Source organism: Dendrobates tinctorius, unplaced genomic scaffold (assembly GCF_039654945.1).
Source record: "Dendrobates tinctorius isolate UK_male_01 unplaced genomic scaffold, ASM3965494v1 ptg000158l, whole genome shotgun sequence".
NCBI classification, from domain to species: domain Eukaryota; kingdom Metazoa; phylum Chordata; class Amphibia; order Anura; family Dendrobatidae; genus Dendrobates; species Dendrobates tinctorius.
The window spans coordinates 317,082-343,901 of NW_027361825.1; the positions used below are offsets into that span (position 1 = coordinate 317,082).

The window sequence follows — 26,820 nt, forward strand, 5'->3', positions numbered from 1 at the left end:
TGGTACGGGCTTTTCTCATTTAGATAGTTATTCTAAGTTTTGTAGCCAAATCCTAACTTGGAGAGAGTGAGGTTGGACCTCTCCAGACCGCCCATTTCGTGAGGTTACAGACCCTAGACTATAGGTATTCCCTACCAAATTCCAGTCAGTTAAGCTGGAGTTCTGATGCTGAACAGACCTACCCCGTGTCTTGGGATGTTTGGCTGCTTCCCATCCCCCGAGCCGCATGGTCCGCCTGATAACGACTGAACACATGTGAGTGTTACTTTCTGCTTTCATCCCTGTTATTTTATATTTGTAATTGTACATATTTAATGTCTCAATTTATTACAACTTTTGTATTTGTAATCACTGCCCGACTTTGGGGAATAAATCGTAAAATTATCAGTTTGTCTCCATGCTCTAAGAAACGAACTATGCGCCTTTTTTAGATAATCGCTACTAATTTGGGGTTTGTCACGGACCCTCTTAATTAACTCTTTGATTAAGTAAAGCGTGGCTGGTGGCAGCATGGTGTGCACGGCTGGCTAGGCTAGCTGGCAGTACGGACGGGTCTTACATGTTGAATGAGGGGCTGCGGCCACAGCATTGATAATTCCCTTACTGCAGTAGTCTAGTGGCCCGTGCACAACAAGCAGCCCGTCCGGCGACTAATTATCCTAGGTGCAGTTCCCTGACTGACCTGAGGGTAAGGGGGGCGCCGGAGAGCTGCGAGTTCCAAAATGGAACTGAGAAAGTGGGATATACTTAAATCCCCGCAGTTCTTGGAAGGTTGTTAGCAGTGGTGGGGCATCCAAAATACCCCCCTGCGGTAAATTGTTCTAGAGCAAGATTAGCTTGCTGTATTTTTGTCACGTGGTGCCGGTGGTGGGATAACTAAGATAAGCCCCCACTGTGCCTGTGATAGCCGTGTGCTGGCAGTGCGTCACGTCCCTCCGTCCGCTGACAAACCCGTGTCGGTGGTGGGATCGTGACCTATTGGAGGCACAGGGTCCGCTGTCCGTCGCAATTTGGCGACAGCGGTCCGCCGTTCGTCACATTGGTGGCAGCGGTGGGCTGTTCGTCACAAGTATTGTTTTTTTTATTTACCAAAAAAGAATTAATTGGGGAATTTTTGTATTTATTTATTTAGGAATTTTTTATAATTATTTTTACACATGATTTTTGTTTTTTAACTTTATTATATTGTCCCAATGTGGGACATTATTATAAAGTGTCAGATCGCTGATCTAGGAAAGATGTATATCTTTGTACCGTGTTAGCCAGTAGATAGAAAAATATTCAGGATTGATAGTTCTCAGTAATTGATACCTTTTAATGGCTAACTGAAAAGATGGTAACACATTGCAAGCTTTCGAGACTACTCAGGTCTCTTCATCAGGCTAGACTAATACTCTTCAGATTTTGTATTAATCTAGCCTGATGAAGAGACCTGAGTAGTCTCGAAAGCTTGCAATGTGTTACAATCTTTTCAGTTAGCCATTAAAAGGTATCAACTACTGAGGACTCTCAATCCAGATCGCTGATCTGACACTTTGCAGTGCACTGTGTCAGATCAGCAGGCACTGAGAAAGCCGCCTCCCTGCAGGACCTCGAAGGCCTCCGCTGCCATCTTGGATCCGGGGATCTGCAGGGAGGAGGCCCTCGGAGCAACGCGAGGCTCCCTGCGCAATTCGTCCCTATGCCCCGGTACACTGCGATCTTGTTTAATCGCAGTGTGCCAGGGGTTAATGTGCCGGGGGCTGTCCATGACCACCCCTGGCACATAGTGCCAAGTGTCAGTTGTGATAATCAGCTGACACCCGGCCGCGATCAGCCGTGCTCACCCCATGAGCGCCGCTGATTGCGTGTGACGTACTATTCCGTCCATGGGACTTAAGTCTCAGGTCACATGGACGGAATAGTACATCCAATGTAAGAAAGGGGTTAACAACATCAGCCTGCTGCCAAATATTTTCCACATAATATGCATTTCTATGTGACACTTTACTACTATTGTCATGTTTATACCTTGAGAAAAAAAGGAATAAATCAAGTATGGAAAAGTAGACTTCGGCTACCATTTCATTGTCGTAATGATCCGGCCGGCGGGACCAGTTTCCAGGGTACAGGCAGATCGGGCTCCGTCTGGCCACAGACGTTCCCCTGTCCCCTTCAAGCTTAATTACCCTGTCCGCGCTCCCGCAATGTTCTCTCAGGCCGCGGCATCTTCCCGACGTGTCTCCGTCGCCTTCTCACTTCCAAGTTGCAGGGGAGCGAATATAGGGTGTGTGTGCACCGCTGTCAAAGGATTTAAAGGGCCAGTGCACCCTTTTCCCTGTAATCGCCTCTCAGCCAATTGCTGAGAGGCCTGTGTATATTTAAAGTCCTCTCTTCCTTTGGGATGTGCCTGGGCAACTTTGTGCATTCTTCTAAGTTGTCACTCTCAGGTCCCAGACCAGCGACTGCTTGTCCTGTCTTGTCATGTCTTGCCTTGAACTAATTTCCAGTGTTTTTCCCTAGTGCCGAAGTCCTATCTACTCACCATTTACCTGCGTACTCTGACTGTACCCTCTGGTCCTTCGGTTCTCCTTTTCTGATTACCTGGACCGCTCGCTCCTCCCTCCTCTGTTCCTCTGTACCTCTTGGGTCTGACCCTCTGGTCTCGGAGCTGTTGCACTCGAGTCTTCTTAGTTGTTCCAGGTCAATCCCTGTTAAGGGGTTCACTCGCCGGAGCTCCATTGGGGGGAATTCTGTGTTTCAGTCCAGGGGGTTCTCCCTTGTGGGCTCCTCTGCTTAAAGTACCTAAATAATGCCTTGCTACATCTAATGTCCTTGTCCGGCTGGTTCCTAGGTTTCAGCGTCCACAGTGTCCTCTGTGGTCTAGTGGGTTCACCAACCTCGCTCAGCCTGCTTTGTTGTGACAATTGTCTTAGAAGTGTAATGATCAGTTTGAAGGAATTGTCAGGGATGAAGAATTCCAGAAATCCCACACCTTGCAGAACTTCTGGGGGCAGCCCCTGCTATGATAGACTACTCTTTCGTGTGGGATCATTGTGTTAACTAGTCTGATCCAGGATTGCAAAGTTGGAGAAGAGTTGCCCATAGTATTTGTTTTTTTGCTTATTGTAATTTTAACATTTTGCAAAATTTGTAATAAGTAAAAACAATGAAATCTAACAAAAAATTTAAAAGAGAATTCAGCTTATTTTTTTGCAATCCAGCTGATTTACTTGTATATCTCACTGAACAGTAAAATGGCTTTGCTTATATCGAGCAAGAGTTATGATGAGCTATGATGAAAACATTTCCTATATTCTGAAGATTAAAATGGCCTCTACCCTGTATGGATATGGTTTGCAACATCAGATCTCTGACCAAAACATTTTCCACATTCTGAATATGAAAATAGTTTCCCCAAAACACATCATTATTTTGTTCAGTATTCTGTCAGTGTTTGTGCGAAGGGAGCCTATAGAGAAAAACCCTCCTCTGGGCCCCGTCACACTCCATCGCCATCCATTTTATCGAAAGTTGAGTGAAAACGTCAAAAATGTGTGACTCTTGTCGCAATTCTGACTTAAAAGGATTTATGAATCGGGCCCTATGTGTTCATGAAAATCTGACTGTTTGATTTGAGAAACTATAGATACCTCCATTATTGTTTTTTTTTCATATGAGAAAAGCTGATGATACAGTGATGGTAGAAGCTGACACTCTGACCAAACGCCAATGACAATCTGATACACATATGAAACCTGTTATGTAACCTATTTTTTTTCCTTATGACATTGCAATGTTTGATATTGTGGCATATATGACGCTGGTACATTTCAATGCGGTGGCTGGGGAAGTCGGCGCTGGCGGCAGGCGGGCCCCCCTGCCTCACAGGGATCCCATAGCATCTGCGTGATATGCCGCTAGCTGGGGGCCCCTGGGGTAGCGGGGGCCCTAAGCGGCTGCCTGAACCTAACGCCATCCCTGCCTGTGACGCTGCTGTGCGACCCCGGCTGTTCTCCTGCTCCCTGGCGCTGCTCTCACTGTGGCATCCCGGCTGTCAAGCTGCGTGCGCGCGCCCTCGCTCTTTTAAAGGGCCCGCAACTTTTTTATTTTTTAATAAATTTTCTCCCCTCTCCTGCTCTTCTGCAAGGGCTCACCGGGTTTTTTCCTGGCACCCCGCCAGGCCAGACCGACCCTGCATTGACCTATCAATAAGTACTGGTTATTTCTTCTCAAAATAATAACATAATGTCAGGCCTAAAGCTTCCCCTTAACAGTATTGATAAATGTGCTCCATACAATTTTTTTGTTGCTTTGCATAGTTGCTATTTATGATGTATAATTTCTATCTATGTAAATAAACATTTTGTTTGAGCTGATGATTTATTTACAGAAACATTATGCAATTAAGAATTTACCTTTGCAATAAAAATTTTAATTTGTGTTTTTTAGTTGGAAATATATTGACTCAATCAGTCTTTGTCCAGACTCTGGAGCCTACAGGAGAGTTCATGTTTCAGTTTGATGATGACGAGATATTCAATGTTGATTTAGACCGTAAAGAAACAAGGTGGAGATTGACAGAGTTTGCAAGTGTGGCCAGTTTTGATGCAGCTGGAGCTCTGCAGAATATTGGTGTTTTGAAACATAATCTTGACATTTGGAAACAACGATCAAACTTCACAAAAGCAAAAAGCGGTAAGTCATCCCTATTCTCATATAAATCATTCTCCATGTGACTCTGGATATGTATGTGTGTATAATATATATTGTGAGGCAGTGAGGGGGATCATATATGAGGGCCAGTATGTGTTCCCCAGGATGTACATAGAGACATACTGAACCCGCTGGACTACATTGTGATTACAATACTGCCTGTGATTAGTGATGAGCGAGTATACTCGTTGCTCCGGTTTTCCCGAGCATGCTCGGGTGGTCGCCGAGTATTTTGGCGTGCTCGGAGATTTATTTTTCATTGCCTCAGCTGCATGATTTACGGCTGCTGGACATCCTGATTACATGTGGGAATTTCCTAACAGGCATTCCTCACATGTATTCAGCCTGTCCAGCAGCCACAAATCATGCAGCTGCATCGACAGAAACTAAATCTCCAAGCATGCCAAAATACTCGGAGATCACCCAAGCATGCTCGGGAAAACCGGAGCAACGAGTATACTCGCTCATCACTACCTGTGATTAGAAGGCAGAATAAAAGAGAATGAGGATTTGGCTAAAATAGTTGACCAAGTCAAATTTTAAGAAATCCAACATGGGCTTTCATTTTTGGAGAGATTTGCAGGTTTGGTAGTGGGGCGAATATTTCTCTTCACTCCGTGTTTTGGGAGTGGACCATGTTCAAGAAACCCATTACCATTTAACCCCTTAGTGACAGAGCCAATTTGATACTTAATGACCATGCCAATTTTTACAATTCTGATCACTGTCAGTTTATGAGGTTATAGCTCTAGAACACTTCAATGTATCCCACTGATTCTGAGAATGTTTTTCATGACATATTGTACTTCATATTAGTGGTAAAATTTCTTCAATATGACTTGCGTTTATTTATAAAAGAAACGGGAATTTTGCAATTTTCAAACTTTTAATTTTTGTAACCTTAAATCAGAAAGTGGTGTCACACAAATAGTTAATAAATAACATTTCCCACATGTCAGCTTTACATCAGCACAATTTTGTAAACATAATTTTTTTTTGTTAGGACGTTAAAGTTGACAAGCGATTTTTCATTTCTCCAACAAAATTTACGAAAATAAAAACTTGATTCCAGTTCACCTAGTTGCTTTATGCTCCTCCACCTGGGGCTCAGAGACCGGCCTCGCCCTGGCCTCACATCAAGAATAATAGATAAAATTGGAGTACGGCTCAACAGGACTGGATTTTCCTTTTCTTTTTACTTTTCAAAGGAAAATATAGTGCATACAAAAGAAAAATTTACATGGTCGACATGACCCAGTCGATGCATTTCGACTGCACTAAGCAGTCTTACTCATTGTCTTAGAGCAGTTGAAACGCGTCGACTGGATCATGTCGACCATGTAAATTTTTCTTTTGTATGCACTATATTTTCTTTTGAAAAATAGAAAAGGAAAATCCTGTCCTGTTGAGCTGGACTCCAATTTTTTTCTAAAATTTACAAATCCATTTTTTTAGGGATCGCCTCACATTTGAAGTGAGTTTGGGCGTCAGTATAACAGAAAATACCCAAAAGTGACACCATTCTAAAAACTGCACCCCTCAAGGAGTGCAAAACTACATGAAAAAAGTTTATTAACCCTTCATGTGCTTCACGAGAACTAAAGCAACGTGGAAGGAAAAAATGAACATTTTACTTTTTTCACAAAAAAATGGTAAATTGTTTCATTTACTTTGAAACCAATTTTTCACAAGGGTATCATGAGAAAATGGACCACAAAATTTGTTGTGCATTTTCTCCTGAGTACACCAATACCTCGTATGTTGGGAAAAGCCACTGTTTGGCGCATGGCAGGGCTCAGAATGGAGGGAGCACTGTTTGACTTTTTGAATGCAATAGCATGGCAGGGCTCAGAATGGAGGGAGCACTGTTTGACTTTTTGAATGCAATATTGTCTTGTATCAATGTTAGCGCCATGTCGCGTTTGGAGACCCCCTGATGTACCTAAACAGTGGAACCCCCCCAATTGTAACTCCAACCCTAGGCCCAACACACCCCTAACCCTAACCATAACCCTAACCCCAACACACCCCTAACCCTAATACCAACCCTACCCATAACTGTAACCACAAGCCTAACCCTAACACACCCTTAATACTAATTCCAACCCTAACCGTAATCCCAACCATAACCACAACCCTAACCCTAGCCCAACCCTAACTTAAGCCCCAACCCTAACTCTAGCCCTAACCCTTGCCCAATCCTAACTTTAGCCCAACCCTACTTTAGCCCAACTTTAACCCTAATGGAAAAATGGAAATAAATAAAACAATTTTATTCGCTACCCCCTGCAGCCAAGACACCGGAGAAAATCCGACTCTGGGTGGCACTATACACTTAAACCTCAGCGCCGTTAATTAACGGCGCTGTGGTTTAAGTACTCTTAACTACCGCCGTTAAAAGGCATATCGGCGGTCGTTAAGGAGTTAAGGTCTTCTTGATAACTGTGAAAAACAGAAACTCTTATTCCTGGTAATAAGAGATTCCTTTCTTGTAGCCTTGATCTCAATTATTCTGCCTGCCTCTTTGACAATTTCAAATCTCTGACAAGTCACTCAGATCAGCTTGACTGAACAGATGTGGATTAGATGTAGAAGGCTCTAAGTCTGGGTCTGCAGCAGTTTCATTTTCCACTGACATTGTTAGTTCATCTTCGTCATCCTCCATTGTCCATACTTTGGGCAGATTTGGAACACATTCACCGTGTGGCACTGGTCTTATGGCTGAAGGAAGATTAGGATATGCTATTCATTACTTGTTCTTTGCTGAATATCCTGTTACATTTGTAAGGCAGAAGTAGCAATCTGTTACATGATCTCTCTGCTCTGTCCATATCATTGTGACAGCGAACGTCATTGAAGGTCGTGATCCATTCAGCCATGCTCTAAGGCTTCTAGAACATGATGCATAGCATATATGAGGTGCCCACTGTTTGTCCTGATCTCCAATTGAACATTCAAAGTATAGTTCATATGCTTTCTTAGCAAGTGGTGTCATTTCCTTCTTTTGTGCTTTCATTATATATTCTCTGCATATGTAGCAGAAATTATCACTGCTGTTGAGACACCGATACGACATTTTGAAATAAATCTTCAGTTTTTACAATGAAAAGTATTCAGGCGAATTGCATATATGATAGTAACTAGATGGAGGCCTGATGCTATTAAATTGGGAGGCCGGTAATGTCACGATGGGGGCAGGCTTTGCAGTGTTGAGAATCACTCCCCCCCCATGTGCTCACCCACTCATCCACTCTCTCTTTCACCATGTGCTGACTTCTCCCATCTGTGCTCTCTTCTTTGACCTGTCTACCCCATGTGCTATCCCCCCTTGTGAGATCACAGAAGATACGTTTTGTGAGGTTAAATATATTGTTTCAAAACAGTCAGTGAAATATGTTACCTCACAAAATGAATCCTCTGTGATCCCCTGCTGTAATGTCAGTATTGTCTTTTGATTCCTCCCCTGCCCGGGAGATGTGGTATGCTCCGTACACGGTCAGCCAAATGATTCACTGCGCCTGCACAGAATTTGCATAATAAATGCCTGCATATGTGTAGATCAGCGATTTATGTTATTTCAGTGGAAAATTCAGAATATACTGTTTCAGAAAAAGTTCATATGAGTTTTTAGAATTATAACAAAATATTATAATGTTTCATATCATTTCTCAAAAAGCTTACGTGATATGAAAAATCTGAAGTCACTTCTGAAATCAGCATGAAAAAAATCTATCAGTAACACTCAAAATTGTCCGAGGGACAAAACCTTGGTAACACAGTGTTATTATTATTCCAAGGTCTATTGATTAAAATGAACTTTGTTCATGGAACAACCCCATTAACACAGGTTTCCACTACACCAGAACTCCTTTCTAACAATAAAGAGTCAACTACTGTACTGTGGCTAATGGTCGCATAGTTGATAGGAGGTATGTGTCACAGGGATGGCTTGTCTATGTGATCTAACCCAGAGTAGTTTCTCTAGTGCATGAAAGCACTAAGAGGTTTGTTTGTTGCACCTGGGTTGCGGGTAGCTATGAGAGATGGGCAGGTCTGGCTAGCCACATATCTCACCATCGATTATGTGGTGTGGTTACAGCCTGTATAATGGAAACTGTTTTGTGTTTGGCTGCAGACCGAGCCTGAGTACTGAACACTACCCCAGCCTGTGTGCCCACAGGCCTGGTGGAGCAGAGCCCAGCTATGGACTCTGCTTTGCACCACTATTAACCTTTACTGCCTTCGAGGTAACATCTGAACTCAAGGCCGCCATCAGGGTATTACTGCCCTTACTACTGTATGGGGCCCGGTGAGCAGAAGTACAGAGTGGGGCCTGCAGATCTAGGGTCCCACTCTTGTACTTCTACTCACCGGGCCCCATTGTGCACTAAAGTTCTGTGCGCTATGGCACACATGTCGACACTGGGGCACGGGAGCTTTCTCTGGGCTGTGCATGGCCATCTAGCCTTGATGGCTGCGCACAGCTCCTGCTCCCTCCGTCTTCTCTGTACTTCCGGTCAGGTGACTGCGCATACGCGATGACGTCATCACATATGCATCGACATGTACCGGAAACTGGAAACAGAGCTGCGCCTGCTGGGGAACGTCTGTGAGGTAAGTATAAAAAACGTTTTTGTTTTCTTTATAAAATAAATGAAATGGGTAAGGGGAGAAGGAGGACTGCACATGATGAAGTGGGGGGTGAGACTGCACGTGATGAAGTGGGTGTGAGGGGACTGCACTTGATGAATTTGGGGATGAGGGGGATAGCACATGATGAAGTGGGGGTAAGGGGGACTGAACATGATGAATTGTTTTGGTGAGGGGGACTGCACATGATGAAGTGGGGAGGAGTGAGACTGCACATGATGAAGTGAGGGGTGAGGGTGACTGCACATGATGAAGTGGGGGGAAAGGGGGACTGCAAATAATGAAGTGGGGGCTGCATATGATGAAGTGGGGGGTGAGGGTGACTGCACATAATGAAGTGAGTGTGAGGGGGACTGCACATGATGAAGTGGAGGTCTAAGAAGGACTGCACATGATGAAGTGGGGGGAAGGGGACTGCACATAATGAAGTGGGGGGTGAGACTGCTCATGATGAAGTGGAGGTGAGGGGACTGCACGTGATGAAATGGGGGTGAGGGGGACTGCAGTTGATGAAGTTGGGGTGAGGGGATAGCATATGATGAAGTGGGGTGTGAGGGGGACTGCACATGTTGAAGTGGGGAGTGAGTGGGACTTCACATGATGAAATGAGAGGGATAGGGGGCTGCTAATGATGAAGTAAGGGGGACTACAAATTAAAGTGGAGGGAGGGGGACTGCAAATGATGAAGTGGGTGAGTGGGACTACAAATGATGAATTGAGTGTGAGGGACGGGGACAGCAATTGAATTGAAGGTGGGGGTGGGGAGCGCAAATGAATTGAATGTGGGGATGGGGAGAGCAAATGATGAATTGATCTGGGGGAGAGCAAATAATGATGAATTTTGAGGGTGGGGGGTAAATGATGTATTGATTGTGGGGTAGAGCAGTTGATAATGAATAGAGGGTGGGAGAGAGAAACATGACAATGAGCTGGGGCGGAAGGGGCATGTAAATATAATGAATCAGGGTTAGGGTTAGAGTGGGAGGTACATAGTGGGGGCATTGAGGATGAAGTGACTGGTAGTGAATTGGGGGAAAGTACAGGTGCTAATTAATTTATATTAAATGGGGAACGTGGCCATGTATCGCTAGTGGGGGCACAGTGGCGGATTATAATTTATATTTGTAATGGTGAGTTGCATAATAACTAATTATATATTAATGGTGGGTGCACGTCTGTATTCAGATGTTTAGTGTAGAAGAAAGGGAAAAAGTGGGGAATGTGCTCTGGAAGCGGTGCTCTAGGTAACTATTTGTTATTTTATGCAGAGATGAGTCCTGTCTGGAAGAAGTGATGGCAGTCTGCGCTGGATGAAAAAGAAAAGCAAAGCTGATGGACTTCAGCAAGAGACGTCATGGGTAAGTCAGAGTGTTATCTGTACACTGACACTGTATACTGAATACTACTCCTTACTCATAATAGAGGAAGAAAACATGAAGAGATCCATAAAATAATTAATTTTATTTAAATATATAAAATTACCTCAACGTCCCCAGGAGGAAGCCGAGCGGTGAAACGCGCGTCGGGGTCCCAGGACGGTGCACACAGCCTCACACAAGGTGAATCGCTACCCTATCTTTCAGCCATTTAGCTAAGTTATTATATGGGACACTGTATTTACGTATTCCCTAGAGGGTGCTTGTCCATATAACTTCATTGTAGGTGGGATATATCTATTACTATACTTACTGTATGAGTGTTTTTGATTGCCCTATATATCCCTTATGATGGTATTTAACCGTATATACTCACCATAGGCTGAAGATGTTATTACCATATTAACACATTGAGGTATTTTTCTATCCCCTGTTTATATGATTGTGTACTTACCTTGGAAAATATTTATATGGATTTATTTCCCTGTTTTGACAGCTTAGAAATTGTTTTTTTATACATCAAATCTCAGGATTTATTTGCACTGCACATTATTACAGATTTTTGTATTGATTGTAATATTGGAAATATATCTTTATTAAAATATTATAGGTGGATAGGGCTGTGATAGTTTACTGATCCTGGTTTGAGGTGTTCTGCTTTTTTAATTTGTTATTGTTGCTTTTTTAATATATACTGTATTTAAATAAAATTAATTATTTTATGGATCTCTTCATGTTTTCTTCCTCTATTATGAGTAAGGAGTAGTATTCAATGTTGATGCGAAGTGCCATAGTTTGATATTGTTGAACTTCATATTGATGACACTGTATACTATATACAGAGGTTCTGTGTATAATGTCACTAGTGATCACTGTATTATCTGTACTGACATTGTATACTATGTACAGAGCTCCTGTGTATAATGTCACTAGTGATCACTGTATTATCTGTACACTGACATACATAGGTCCTGGGTATAATGGCGCTGGTGATCCCTGTATTACCTGTACATTGACACTATATACAGACCTCATGTGTATAATGTCACTGGTGATCACTGTATTGCATGTACACTGTAGAATATATACATAGATCCTGTGTATAATGTCACTGGTGATCACTGTATTACCTGTACACTATATACAGTGCTCCTGTGTGTAATGTCACTGGTGATCACTGTATTACCTGTACACTATAGACTATCTACAGAGATCCTGTGTATAATGTCACTGGTGATCACTGTATTACCTGTACACTGGCAGTAAATACAGAGTTACTGTGTATAATGTCACTTAGTATTGTGTTTTTTTTAATTAATGATCAGTATTGTAGTATTCAGTCACAATGTGGTGGTAATATGTGATCTGGTCATGGTGTGATGGTATTTGTCCCTTGTATGTGGTAATAATGGTCATTTAAAAAAAATGTATGTGACTCATTCCCTTAAAGAAAAATACACAAAAATATATTTATATTTAATAGGTTAGAGTAGAGTAGAGCCCGGTCAAATGAGTCTCCCATGTCATGGTGGCGACTTAAAAATTCTTTTCGCCAGAACAAAAGCTGCTGGTTAGGAATGTGATCTGGTGTTTGATGGGAACTGGTAATATCTGATTGATGAGGATGTGGTGAAGAAGTTGAGTTTTTCCAAGAGTGGGCGGTGGGACTGGAAGTTTCAAAGGGTGGAGGCGGAGCAGGGCTGAAGCCTGAGTGGAGTCTCAAGGGGGCAAAAAAATTTTGCCACTATGGGGCCTCGAAATTCCTAGTGGAAGCCCTGTCTGAACTGGTTGGATTAAGCCAGACACCAGCAGCAGAATTATTCACATTACATTTTGCTAAAATTTCATTCAGTAACCTAGCAAAGTCAGCTAATGCATCAGCATTGCTAGAACCGTTAACACAGGTGGATGACTGTCTTCATCTTCACAGTCCAGCACTTCTGATGTTGCTGGGTTCTCTGCTGACCGGAGCAATGCCTCCTTGGCAGGGGTTTGTCTTCATCGAGATGGTCGAGAGCAACTTCGAGGTTCCACGTGCAATGATGCCTCCTCTGCAACACGACCTCTGGCTCCTGCCTGCTTCCTGGTCTGTCATGTGACCGGTCATTACCTGACACCTCTCCGACGATCTTCCTGTGCCATTCCTTCTTCTGGTGCTGGGCAGCGGCGATGAATAGAACTTATGACTCCTCCACTTTCTCTTGGACAGCCATTCCTCCTCTTCTTCTCCTCTTTCAAGCGCCAGAAATTGGGGTCCTCATGATGATCTTCCTGTGATGCCTCTTCCACCAGCGCTTCTTTTGAAATAGCTCTTTCAGGCACCTGCATTCATCCTCCATTGTCGGCTCTGGGATCTTCAGGCATCTTCTGAGCCAGTCTTCTCCGGCCGCTCCTGCTCTCTGAGTCAGTTGCTTGAGGAGGTTCTCCATTGGCACTTTCAGACTTGCTGCGCACGAACTACCAGAAGTGCGCAGAAGAGGGGCCTTATAAACCTTTGGTCTTCCTGCAATTTTCAGTCCTGGTCCAATCAAATCAAAGGTTTCTTCCCCCTCAAACCAACGGGTCCTTCCTGCTTGTTTCCTGCCAGTTACTGGTGACCTGTAAATGACCTCAAGTATAGGTGAGCGCCATTCAAATTTCATCATGAATAAAAAAGGGGGAGTGGGTTAGACCAATAGAGTCAAGAAAAGGGTGGGTGCAAAAAAAACATAGCAGTTATTAATACTATAATGAATGGACCTGGGCCCCCTAGCTAACGGTGGGTACAAAAAACATAACAGTCATTCATTCATACTATAATGAATAGGCCTAGGCCCCCATGTGTCCCCTTAGCTAAGCGATTTCGGTGGGCCTTGACATTAACTCTCGTAGAGAATTCTTTGGATCTATTGAGTTTCTATGGAGTGACTATACACACTGAATATGGGGGAAGAAAGACCGGCAAGGTGGCAGGTGAAAATGAATAAAATATATGCAACAAAGTGTGGTTATAATTAAAATACCCTTTATTAAAATATGGGTATACACATGAAACAATTAAAAGAAAGACATACCAGGCATGTACACGGTGTCATAATATAATATGTTGTAGCACGAGGCTTGATATATAACCATGTAAAAATATAAAAACAAGCTCAATAATAAACAGGTAATGGTTGTATATTTCTATATGGACCCCAAAGATAAAAAGGTGAAACGAAAAAAATACAAAGAAAAAATATATATGGTGAGGTATAAAATATATATGAATGTTGTGTATATAATAATATACAAATGAAGTGACACAACAATAGTCAATATAAAATAAAAATGGTGAAGACGCACATAATCTAACCAAAAGTGTGCAGAAAAAACCACACTGAATGTGTGGAAACCACAAATTAAAAATCAGGGGATGAACAACTACCTGTTGAGCTGTATAATGTGCCTGGTGACGCGCCCCGACGCGCGTTTCAGAATGAATTACCTTCGTCTCTCTCTCTCCCCCTGACGAAGGTAATTCATTCCGAAACGCGCGTCGGGGCGCGTCACCAGGCACATTATACAGCTCAACAGGTAGTTGTTCATCCCCTGATTTTTAATTTGTGGTTTCCACACATTCAGTGTGGTTTTTTCTGCACACTTTTGGTTAGATTATGTGCGTCTTCACCATTTTTATTTTATATTGACTATTGTTGTGTCACTTCATTTGTATATTATTATATACACAACATTCATATATATTTTATACCTCACCATATATATTTTTTCTTTGTATTTTTTTCGTTTCACCTTTTTATCTTTGGGGTCCATATAGAAATATACAACCATTACCTGTTTATTATTGAGCTTGTTTTTATATTTTTACATGGTTATATATCAAGCCTCGTGCTACAACATATTATATTATGACACCGTGTACATGCCTGGTATGTCTTTCTTTTAATTGTTTCATGTGTATACCCATATTTTAATAAAGGGTATTTTAATTATAACCACACTTTGTTGCATATATTTTATTCATTTTCACCTGCCACCTTGCCGGTCTTTCTTCCCCCATATTCAGTGTGTATAGTCACTCTCTACCGGATGGTCTGCCATCCATAGTTTCTGAGGGGTGTTCCAACTCGGATTTTATTTTATTATATTCATTATAGTGCTTTATTAAGTATTGAATTTATTAAGTTCATCACCCTTTTTGTTTTAATCTGAGTTTCTATGGAGCCCGTTCACCATTCTGTGCACTCATTTCTACAGGATCTGCACATTTCAATGTGATGTTTTGAGCGATCAGTGGGGGTCGCAGTACCTGGCTCTCCATCTCAAACAATTAGAAGTGCTCTGCAGCCCCTAAAATATATAGAAAATCTTCAAATTATAGATATCTCTTAAGTGCAAAGAGCCTCTGTTTTCCCTCTGAATGACTATTTAGGTATTATTAATATGATGTTTTCTCTTTGTAGTGATCCAGGAAGACATCAGTATATTTACAGAGAATCCCCTGGTTCTGGGACAGCCAATATCCCTGGTCTGCCTCGCCACTCAGTTCTTCCCTCCTGTTATTAAGATGCGGTGGCTGAAGAATAACGAGCCAGTAACAACCGGTGTGTCGGAGACTGACTACTATCCTGCACTAGACGGGTCCTTCAGCAAATTCCTGTACTTGGCTACCCTTCCACAAGAAACAGATGTGTACACCTGCTCTGTGCAGCATGATGGACTCACTATCAATCCCACCAACAGGTTCTGGAGTAAGTAAAAAATATTGGAATAATTTCCACCTGAGCTGATAAGTTTAGAAAATAGAAGTCAAAGGAAAACACTCATTACGTCTGGAGAAAAAACGATTCCAGCAGGTAAACAGGAAAGGGTTCTTTACAGATAGAGCAGTCAGACTGTGGAATGACGACCACAAGAGGTAGTAATGACCGACTCTATAACAGTTTTTATACAAGGGTGGATGATTTCCTCAGCACAAATAGCATTGGGATTATATATACAGTAATTTAGTGACAAAGTGTGTGGTTGGCGGAGACAGGTTGAACTTGATGGACCTAGGTCTTTTTTCATCCTATGTAACACATCTGCTATAAATTCAGAGATTTAGAGCTGCATTTAAGGGGTTACCAGAAGTGATCAAAGCTACAGATATACGGGATTCGGGAGCAGACAGTGCACAGAAACATAACATGAATTCTACACTTAAATTAGCTTGATGATAACTAGTCAGGAGCACAAATGAGGGGGAAGAGTCTGCAGCACTGAGGAGAAGCAAGTGTTGTGGGGAAATGTAGAGTTATCAGATCAGAATAAAAAAGCTGAAACAAAAGTTTGTGCCAGGACTGAAATCATAACAATAATTGGTTGAAAAAAAACAATTATTAAAAAGATGTACCGTAAGTAAATTTCCAACAAAAGTACAAATTGGTGGGTGAGACAATGAGGGAACCCCAACAGTAAAAATGCACCAATCTATTAATAAATATAGGCATATCCATTGATGAAATTATGATAAATACTGTATATAGAGGTTAATATTAAGTACTATTCACAAATCAATACAATAATTAAGATTGAAGTAGTCGAAAATGGAAATCTCAAAAATAGCATCAGAAGAAGTAAATGAAACAAATTCCATCCATAAGATAATAAGAGGCTCGCACACCAAACACCCAATGCACGTTTCACAGATACTTAATCAGGGATGTGTTAAATCCATGTTGGGTGTTTGGTGGGTGAGATTCTTATTACGGTACTTTATGGATGGAATTTGTTTTCCGTCATCGACCTCAATGACGGCAGTGGATGGAGTCTATAAGCATTTCCCAAGGGTCGGCTCTTCAATTTATCTGTACCCGTGCACGAGTCTATGCAATCCTATATTAAGGAGGCGTTGGAGAAGGGTCATATTAGACCATCCTCTTCACCCTTAGGTGCTGGGTTTTTTTTCGTGGCCAAAAAGGATGGTTCATTAAGGCCTTGTATTGATTATTGTGCCCTCAACAAAATTACTATTAAATATCAGTATCCGTTACCCCTGATTTCGGATCTATTCTCCAGAGTTAAAGGTGCTTGCTGGGTTACCAAGCTTGACCTCAGGGGGGCGTATAATCTTATCCGCATTAAGCATGGGGATGAATGGAAGACGGCGTTTAATACTCCGAAGGGACATTTTGAGTACCTGGTGATGCCTTTTGGGCTCACTAATGCCCCTTCTGTCTTCCAGTGCTTCATGAACGACATTTTCCAAGACTTTGTGGATAAATTTTTGATTATCTATCTGGATGATATTTTGATCTTCTCCAAGGATTGGGATTCTCATGTGGAACATGTTCGGACAGTGTTCTGGATCTTGAGGGAGAATTCCCTGTATGTCAAAGGATCGAAATGCCTTTTTGGGGTACAGAGGATTTCATTTTTGGGAATTATTTTGTCTCCGTCAACTATTGAAATGGACCCGGCCAAGGTACAGGCCATTTATGATTGGGTTCAGCCCACTTCTTTGAAGGCCCTCCAGAAGTTTTTGGGTTTTGCTAATTTTTATCGGAAATTTATGTGCTTTCTTTTCCCGAAAGTTCTCTCCATCTGAACGTAACTATGATGTGGGGAATCGGGAACTGTTAGCCATGAAATGGCATTTGAGGAGTGGAGACATTGGTTGGCGGGAGCTAAACATCAAGTCGTGGTCCTCACTGACCACAAGAATTTGATTTACCTGTAGTCGGCCAAACGCTTGAACCCTAGACAGGGTAGGTGGGCCTTGTTTTTTACACGTTTTGATTTTGTGGTCTCTTTTCTTCCTGGCACTAAGAATGTCAAGGCTGACGCTCTCGCTAGGAGCTTCTTTGCAGATTCTCCTGTGGTGACCAAGCCTGCTACCATCTTAGGCGAAGGGGTAGTTCTTTCTGCCATCTCGCCCGATTTGAGACGTGCTCTGGAAGAGTTCCAGGAGGACAAACCTGAGCGTTGTCCCAGTGGAAAGTTGTATGTTCCTGACCAGTGGAAGAAGAGAGTGATGTCTGAAGTTCATTGCTCTGCATTGGCTGGTCATCCAGGTATTTTTGGTACTAGAGATCTGGTGAGTAGGTCTTTTTGGTGGCCCGCCTTGTCTCGTGATGTCAGGAATTTTGTGCAGTCCTGTGGGACTTGCTCCCGGTCTAAACCTTGTTCTCGCTCTAGTGGGTTGTTGATGCCTTTGCCAGTCCCCAGGAGGCCATGGACCCATATTTCAATGGATTTCATCTCTGATATGCCTGTCTCTCAGAGAATGACTGTTATTTGGGTGATTTGTGATAGATTCTCTAAGATGGTTCATCTTGTACCACTCCCTAAGTTGCCATCTTCCTCTGAGTTGGTGCCCCTGTTTTTGCAACAGGTGGTTCGCTTGCACGGGATTCCTGAGAACATTGTATCTGACAGAGAGGTTCAGTTTGTGTCTAGATTTTGGAGGACTTTCTGTTCAAGCTGGGAATTCAGTTGTCCTTCTCCTCTGCTTTTCACCCTCAGACCAATGGACAGACGGAGAGAACAAACCAGACCTTGGAGTCGTATTTGAGATGTTTTATTTCCGCTGATCAGGATGATTGGGTTTCATTTTTGCCCTTGGCCGAATTTGCTTTAAATAATAGAGCTAGTTCTGCCACTTTGATGTCACCTTTTTTTTGTAACTTTGGGTTTCATCCTCGATTTTCTTCAGGGCAGGTGGAGCCTTCTGCCTGCCCAGGTGTTGACACTGTGGTGGAGAGAATGCACCAGATCTGGGACCAAGAGGTGGATAAGTTATCTCTCTCCCAGGAAAAGGCCCAGCGGTTTTCCAACCGACATAGGACCATTGGTCCCCAGTTTAAGGTTGGTGATATGGTTTGGCTATCATCAAAAAATATCGCTATGAAGGTGGCTTCTCCTAAGTTTAAGCCTAGATTTATTGGACCTTACAAGATTTTGGAGATTATTAATCCGGTCTCTTTTCGTTTGGCTCTTCCTGTCACATTTAAAATCCATAATGTGTTTCATAAGTCCTTGTTGAAGAGGTTTGTTGAACCAGTAGTTCCTGGGGTGGCACCTCCGGACCCTGTATTGGTTGAAGGTAACATGGAATATGAGGTAGAGAAGATACTGGATTCCCGTGTGGCTAGACAGATACTCCAGTATTTGGTTAAGTGGAAGGGTTATGGTCAGGAGGATAATTCCTGGGTCTCTGCCTCTGATATTCATGCCAAAAGATTGGTGCGTGCATTTCATCGGGCTCACCCTGATCGCCCTGGTGGCGTGGATGAGGGTTTGGTGACCCCTCCTCAAGGGGGAGGTACTGTTGTGAGTTCATTTTCCCCTTCACCATTGAGGTCTGATGAACTCCCTCTTCTGGTGAAGGAAGGTAGTGAGGCTGATTACCAAGCACCTGAGCTGGATGATGATGACTGGGTGACGGGAATTGCTGACTGGATATAAGGCAGCCGACGCCCTTCTGCCTTGCTGGTGATCTCTCTGAGGGATTCTAGGAGACCAGTCTGATTCCTGCTCCTCAAAAGCTAAGTTTTCTGCTCTGCTTTTTGCATTTGTGTTTTGGTTTTGTTTTGCCTTGTTTTTCTGGATTTCTGCCATTCCCTGCCGGGGTGAGCTGAATTCCTTTTTGCTCTGTCTTCAGAAAATACCTGAGTACTGATATAGTCTTTTTGAAGCCTAGCGTCTTCAGGGCTTTTTTCCCTATCAGCCTGTTTGGCTCTTGTTTTGATAGGGTTTTGGCGGATTGCAGACAGCAGCTTTTCTATCCTGTCCTATTTAGTTAGCTTGGGCCCCATCATTTGCTCAACCTATCTTTCTATCTGTGTGAGTGCTTTTTCATCTTGCTTCACCGTCATTATATGTTGGGGGCTGCCTATTGCTTTGGGGTCTGCTCTGGGGCAGTTTAGATTTCCCTTTCTGTCTTTAGGCTATTTAGTTCTCCGGCTGTGATCGAGGGGTCTAGGGCACCGTAGGAACCCCCCACGGCTACTGCTAGTTGTTGTTGTTGATAAGTTCAGGGGTCTGCAATCCGATAGCTGCCAACTTCTCTGGTTTTCTGGACTTAGCTAGTATTTCTGTTTTTGCCTCCTACGGTGACTCATTCATAACAGGACGCCATGTGACATTTGGAGAGCCCCTGATGTGCCTTAACAGTGCAAACCCCCCACAATTGACCCAATTTTGGAAAGTAGACCCCCAAGGAACTTATTTAGATATGTGGTGAGAAATTTGAACCCCCAAGAGCTTCACAGAAGTTTATAACATACAATTAAAGAATGATATTTTTTCCACAAAAATGATCTTTTCACCCCCAATTTTTATTTTCTCAAGGGAAACAGGACCCCAAACGTTATTGTGCAATTTGTCCTGAGTACACTGATACCCCATATGTGGGGGTAAACCACTGTTTGGGCGCATGGCAGAGCTCAGAAGGGAATGAGCGCCGTTTGACTTTTTCAAAGCAGAATTGGCTTGACGCCATATCACATTTGGAGAGCTACTGATGTGCCTAAACAGTGGAAAATCCGCCACAAATGACACCATTTTGGAAACTAGACCCCCCCCAAGGAACTTATCTAGATGTGTGGTGAGCATTTTGAACCCCCAAGTGCTTCACAGAAGTTTATAATGCAAAGATTATAAAAAGAAAGAAAAAATCATATTTCTTTCCACAAAAATGATATTTTTGCCCCCAACTTTTTATTTTCCCAAGGGGAACAGGACAAATTGGACCCCAGAAGTTTTTGTGCAATTTGTCCTGAGTATGCGGATACCCCATACAGTTGTGGCCAAAAGTATTGACACCCCTGCAATTCTGTCAGATAATACTCAGTTTCTTCCTGAAAATGATTGCAAACACAAATTCTTTGGTATTATTATCTTCATTTAATTTGTCTTAAATGAAAAAACACAAAAGAGAATGAAGCAAAACGCAAAACATTGATCATTTCACACAGAACTCCAAAAATGGGCCAGACGAAAGTATTGGCACCCTCAGCCTAATACTTGGTTGCACAACCTTTCGCCAAAATAACTGCGACCAACCACTTCCAGTAACCATCAGTGAGTTTCTTACAATGCTCTGCTGGAATTTTAGACCATTCTTCTTTGGCAAACTGCTCCAGGTCCCTGATATTTGAAGGGTGCCTTCTCCAAACTGCCATTTTTAGATCTCTCCACAGGTGTTCTATGGGATTCAGGTCTGGACTCATTGCTGGCCACCTTAGAAGTCTCCAGTGCTTTCTCTCAAACCATTTTCTAGTGCTTTTTGAAGTTTGTTTTGGGTCATTGTCCTGCTGGAAGACCCATGACCTCTGAGGGAGGCCCAGCTTTCTCACACTGGGCCCTACATTATGCTGCAAAATTTGTTGGTAGTCTTCTGACTTCATAATGCCATCCACACAGTCAAGCAGTCCAGTGCCAGAGGCAGCAAAGCAACCCCAAAACATCAGGGAACCTCCGCCATGTTTGACTGTAGGGACCGTATTCTTTTCTTTGAATGCCTCTTTTTTTCTCCTGTAAACTCTATGTTGATGCCTTTGCCCAAAAAGCTCTACTTTTGTCTCATCTGACCAGAGAACAGTCTTCCAAAACGTTTTAGGCTTTTTCAGGTAAGTTTTGGCAAACTCCAGCCTGGCTTTTATATGTCTCGGGGTAAGAAGTGGGGTCTTCCTTGGTCTCCTACCATACAGTCTCTTTTCATTCAGACGCCGACGGATAGTACGGGTTGACACTGTTGTACCCTTGGACTGCAGGGCAGCTTGAGCTTGTTTGGATGTTAGTCGAGGTTCTTTATCCAACATCCGCACAAGCTTGCGTTGAAATCTCTTGTCAATTTTTCTTTTCCGTCCACATATAGGGAGGTTAGCCACAGTGCCATGGGCTTTAAACTTCTTGATGACACTGCGCACGGTAGACACAGGAACATTCTGGTCTTTGGAGATGGACTTGTAGCCTTGAGATTGCTCATGCTTCCTCACTCTTTGGTTTCTCAAGTCCTCAGACAGTTCTTTGGTCTTCTTTCTTTTCTCCATGCTCAATGTGGTACACACAAGGACACAGGACAGAGGTTGAGTCAACTTTAATCCATGTCAACTGGCTGCAAGTGTGATTTAGTTATTGCCAACACCTGTTAGGTGCCACAGGTAAGTTACAGATGCTGTTAATTACACAAATTAGAGAAGCATCACATGATTTTTCGAACAGTGCCAATACTTTTGCCACCCTCTTTCTTATGTTTGGTGTGGAATTATATCCAATTTGGCTTTAGGACAATTCTTTTTGTGTTTTTTCATTTAAGACAAATTAAATGAAGATAATACCAAAGAATTTGTGTTTGCAATCATTTTCAGGAAGAAACTGAGTATTTATGTGGGGGTATACCACTGTTTGTGCTCATGGCAGAGCTTGGAAGGGAAGGAGCACCGTTTGACTTTTTCAACGCAGAATTGTCTGGAATTGAGATCAAACGCCATGTTGTGTTTGGAGAGCCCCTGATGTGCTTAAACAGTGGAAACCCCTCAATTCTAACTCCAATCCTAACCCCAACACACCCCTAACCCTAATCTCAGCCCTAACTCTAGCCCACAGAGTCATGTGAGGTCTTATTTTTTGTCGTTTCTATTGGTACCATTTTCGGGCATGTGACATTTTTTGATCACTTTTTATTCCCATTTTTGGGACGCAGAATGAACAAAAACAGCATTTTATGAATTTCTTTTTGGGGGGTGGGCGTTTATACCCTTCTGCATGTGGTAAAATTGATAAAAGCAGTTTTATTCTTCGGTTCAGTACGATTACAGCGATACCTCATTTATATAATTTTTTATGTTTTGGCGCTTTTATACAATCAAAACAATTTTATATAAAAAATAATTATTTTTGCATCGCTTTATTCTGCGAGCTATAACTTTTTTATTTTTTCGCTAATGACACTGTATGGCTGCTCGTTTTTTGCGGGACAAGATGACGTTTTCAGCGGTACCGTGATTATTTATATCCGTCTTTTTGATTGCGCGTTATTGAACTTTTGTTCGGCGGTGTGATGATAAATCATTGTTTTTTGCTTTGTTTTTCATTTTTTTTTTAAGGTGTTCACTAAAGGGGTTAACTAGTGACAAAGTTTTATAGGGCAGGTTGTTACGGACGCGGCAATACTAAATATGTGTACTTTTATTGTTTTTTTTATTTAAAAAAAAAAAAAAGAATTTATTAGGGAATATTGCAGGCTTTCTCAGTGCCTGCTGAGAGTCGCCTCCCTGCAGGATCCCGAAAGCGCTGCTCCGAGGGTCTCAGTGAAGCATGCAGGGAGCCCCCTCCCTGCGTGATTCTTCCCTGTGCCCCCGGTACACTGCGAACATGTTTGATCGCAGTGTGCCGGGAGTTAATGTGGCGGGAGTGGTCCGTGACCGCCCCTGGCACATAGTGCCGGGTGTCAGCTGTGATAATCAGCTGACACCCGGCCGCGATCAGCGGCGCTCCCCCCGTGAGAGCTGCTGATCGCGGTGATGTACTATCCCATCCCCGGTCATTCGGGCCCGGGTACTGTGGACGGGATAGTACGTCCGATGTCAGAAAGGGGTTAAAAATCTCCATATGCATGCACACCTGGCGGCCAGATTTTTTATATTAATTTGCTCCTTAATTGGAAAAGTATACACTCTGGTAGTATTATATGCCCCAAATGAAGCACATTACCCCTTCATCCGTAATGTTTTCCAGAAAACATCTGAATTAGCCAAGGGTGAGAGAATCATATGTGGGGACTTTAATATTCCAGTGGACAGAGTTGCAGATTTTTCCAATAGGACAGTCCGAGTCCAGAGGGCGTTGAAATCATTAATAAATGAATACCATCTCCATGATTTTTGGATATATTCCCATGCTGATGAAAAGGATTATACTTTCTATTTCTTCCGTCATCGGACTTATCGTAGGATAGATTTCTTTCTAGTGGACTATAAGGGTATGTGCACACGTTGCGGATTATTCCGCGCGGAATCTGCAGGTAAAAAGACCCGCGGATTACTGCGGATTTTGTGCGGATTTGGGCTTGCGTTTTTACACCTGCGGATTCTTATAATGGAATGGGTGTAAAAACGCTGCGGAATCCGCACAAAAAATTGACATGATGCGGAAAATTAACCTCTGCATTTCCGCCCGAATTTTCAGCAGCATGTGCACAGCGATTTTTGTTTTTTATAGGAAAACATGGTACAATCATCCCCATCTCAGGCTTTGTAAGAAGAGATTTACAATATTAGATTTAAATTGAGAGAGAATCTCCTGTCGGTGTATGAACATAACCTTAAAAAGCTTAAATCAAAATTCATCGTAGAGGTTAGATCCAGGATTGGTCATTTGGTGGACCCCCAGGGGAAACATATCAGAAACCCAATGGAGATTGTCAATGAGTTTGCTAGATATTATTCTCAACTTTATAATTTAGGGGAAGATCCTGATACGCCCCAGCCCTCTCCATTGGCCATTGATCAGAACTTGCAAAGCATTAACTTACCAAAGGTTTCCCAGGAACAATTGAATTTCCTTAACGTGCCCTTTACTAAAGAGTAAATTAGGACCACCATTAGGTGCACCAAGGGTCATAAGGCCCCAGGTCCGGATGGGTTACCAAATGAGTACTACGGTCAGTTCCAGAAGATTCTAACCCCTTTTCTTCTACGTTTGTATACATTATGGCAGGATAAGGAGTCTACATCTAAAACTATCTTAGAAGCTACGATCTCTATTCTGCCAAAACCAGGGAAATCTCGAACGTGTCCTAGCAACTTTAGGCCTATTGCACTTCTGAATTGCGATGTAAAAATTTTCTCTAAAATATTAGATTTAAGATTACATCACATTATTCCCACATTAATTTCCCCAGATCAGGTTGGTTTTGTGGTAGGTCGAGAAACAAAAGATGGGACACGCAGAATGGTTAACTTAATCAAAGTGACAGAGCTCTGTGGACTCCCCAGTGCATTCCTCTTTGGATGCTGAAAAAGCCTTTGACAGGGTGCACTGGGGATATCTTAGGAGTGTTTTGACGAAGTTTGGCTTGGTGGGCCCCATATTGTCAGCGATCTGTGTCATGTATTCCAACCACAATGCTAGGGTATTGTCGTCGGGATTTTTGTCAAACTCACTTGCAATAAGTAACGGAGCACGTCAGGGCTGCCCCTTGTCTGCCATCATCTGCACTCTGTGCATGGAGCCATGAGCAGAAAAAGTACGTGCTTCTCCGAATATAGTGGGCATTAAAGTTGTACTGGTAATTCACAAAATTGGACTGTACGCGGATGATGTAATTATCTCGTGCACCGATATAGAATCATCCTTTCTTGCCATTGTCACCACGTTAGAGGAATTCTCTAAAGTATCGTACTATAAACTTAATGCCACTAAATCATTAGTTTTTCCTGTTTTGGTTCCGTCCATGACTCGAGGATTATTGGAATGTAAATACACTTTTCAATGGGTAGACGAAGGGATTCCATATTTAGGTATAGTTCTTACAAAAGAAACTTCTCCAACCTCCTGAAAAAGACCAAGTTAGAATTAGATGAATTTCAATCTATTCCAGCGTCATGGATAGCCAGGATCAATATTTTTAAAATGATGGTGCTCGCTAAGATTTTATATATTTTAGGTGTATTCCAGTCAAAGTTCCTATTAGATTAGATAAAAGGAAGACATCAAGTCTGGATCCATGGTGTTGATATTCGGTCCTAGGAAGATGGTCCTGGGGGATGTTCACTGGTCCTGGATAGAAGTGGTTGGTCCATAATCCTCTTCTTATGAGTTACCCTAAGATACCCCTCCGCATATAACTTTTGTCCAATCATAAGCTAATGCCCTCAGTGTGACCTCTCCTTTTACCCACATCCCCCTTTTCAGTCTCTACAAGCCTACCTGCAAAACTATTGTGGCGCCCCTGAGGCTCGTTCGCCACAGAGGTACTGCACCTTCTCCTAAGGTGTAGTGCCCCACCATCCAGGTAAGGTGGGAACTCTTTGCCACGCTCCAACACCTGCATCCCACACACAGGATAGTTCAGTAGGACCACATTGCAGCTTTAGGCTCGGTGTAGCAGAGCACCTTTCGTGGAACCCTGCTTCGTAACACGAGATGTGCTGGGAGGTGGGTGGAGTTAGTATAAAAGAAGGGTAAGTGTAGGATTGAGGGGAGAGTGATTAGGTCAGTCTCCCAAGAGAGTGAGGGGAGAGCAGGCTGACAGAAGGTCAGTCCAACGGGAGAGAGGCGGCGGAAGACAGTCAGTCAGGAGAGGCTGAGGACTGGTATTAGTGGAAAGATCTCCCATAGAAAGGAATAGCAGAAGGAGTGCTGCATCTGCCTCAGTGACCTGAGCCAGCTGGCACGGGAAAGAAAGGGAAGGAGAAGAGACGTAGACCTGAACCTGCAGTTTCCATAGGAAAGAAGGATAAGCACGGAACGAAGGAGAAGAGAACAGAGAGGCGTTGTGGGTTGAGAGAGTACCCTGCCTATAGGTTCTCAACGCAAGGCCGGGACCCGGTTCCCGAGGTTGTATGGACACTTATGGTTCTGCAGCAGACACAGGTGGAGTAGTTGGCTGTAAATGCACTACTCCCATCAAAGACTTGGGACACAACAGCAACTGAATAGAGAGCCGGGATCCAGGAGGTCCCCGAAGCAGGCTACAGCTGTCTGTCATACAAGTAGAGACTAGTAACACTTAGAGAGAGGCATTCCAGGGTAACTAAGGACTGGAGTGCTTCGCCCTAAAAGGCGCATTGGAGGAGTCATTCAGAAAGGTACATGTTGGCGGAGTGTTGGCGGGAGGGTCCTATCTTGCCTGGAGGTTCGCCGAGTCTCAGCCCCGGAGGACACGGTACGGAGGCAGGTGCAGGGGTGCACTACGGACTGAGAGTAAAGCCTTGGAACTACAACCTCTGGTGTCCTCCATTCATTCCGCGCCGACATACTCAGCCCTGCTACATCTGGGCACCTGCGCCTACACTGCCCTGGGACTCCAGCTCCACCTGTGGGGAGCTTTACCATCTATGCTGCACACACCATCAGTCCCAGCGGATCATGCACGCAGCGTTGGCCTAACACCATACTTGCCAAACACCAC

General features: G+C 43.1%; 1 protein-coding gene across 2 annotated transcripts in view; it reads left to right on the plus strand.

Moving 5' to 3' along the window:
• LOC141051712 (HLA class II histocompatibility antigen, DR alpha chain-like) overlaps nucleotides 1-26,820 on the plus strand; it is a 171,663-nt gene that overhangs the window by 122,842 nt on the left and 22,001 nt on the right. For both annotated transcript variants that reach the window (XM_073548696.1, XM_073548695.1), the window contains exons 2-3: nucleotides 4,432-4,677; nucleotides 15,164-15,451. In XM_073548696.1, coding sequence (XP_073404797.1) covers nucleotides 4,432-4,677; nucleotides 15,164-15,451 — 534 coding nt within the window. The remainder of the gene's footprint in view (nucleotides 1-4,431; nucleotides 4,678-15,163; nucleotides 15,452-26,820) is intronic.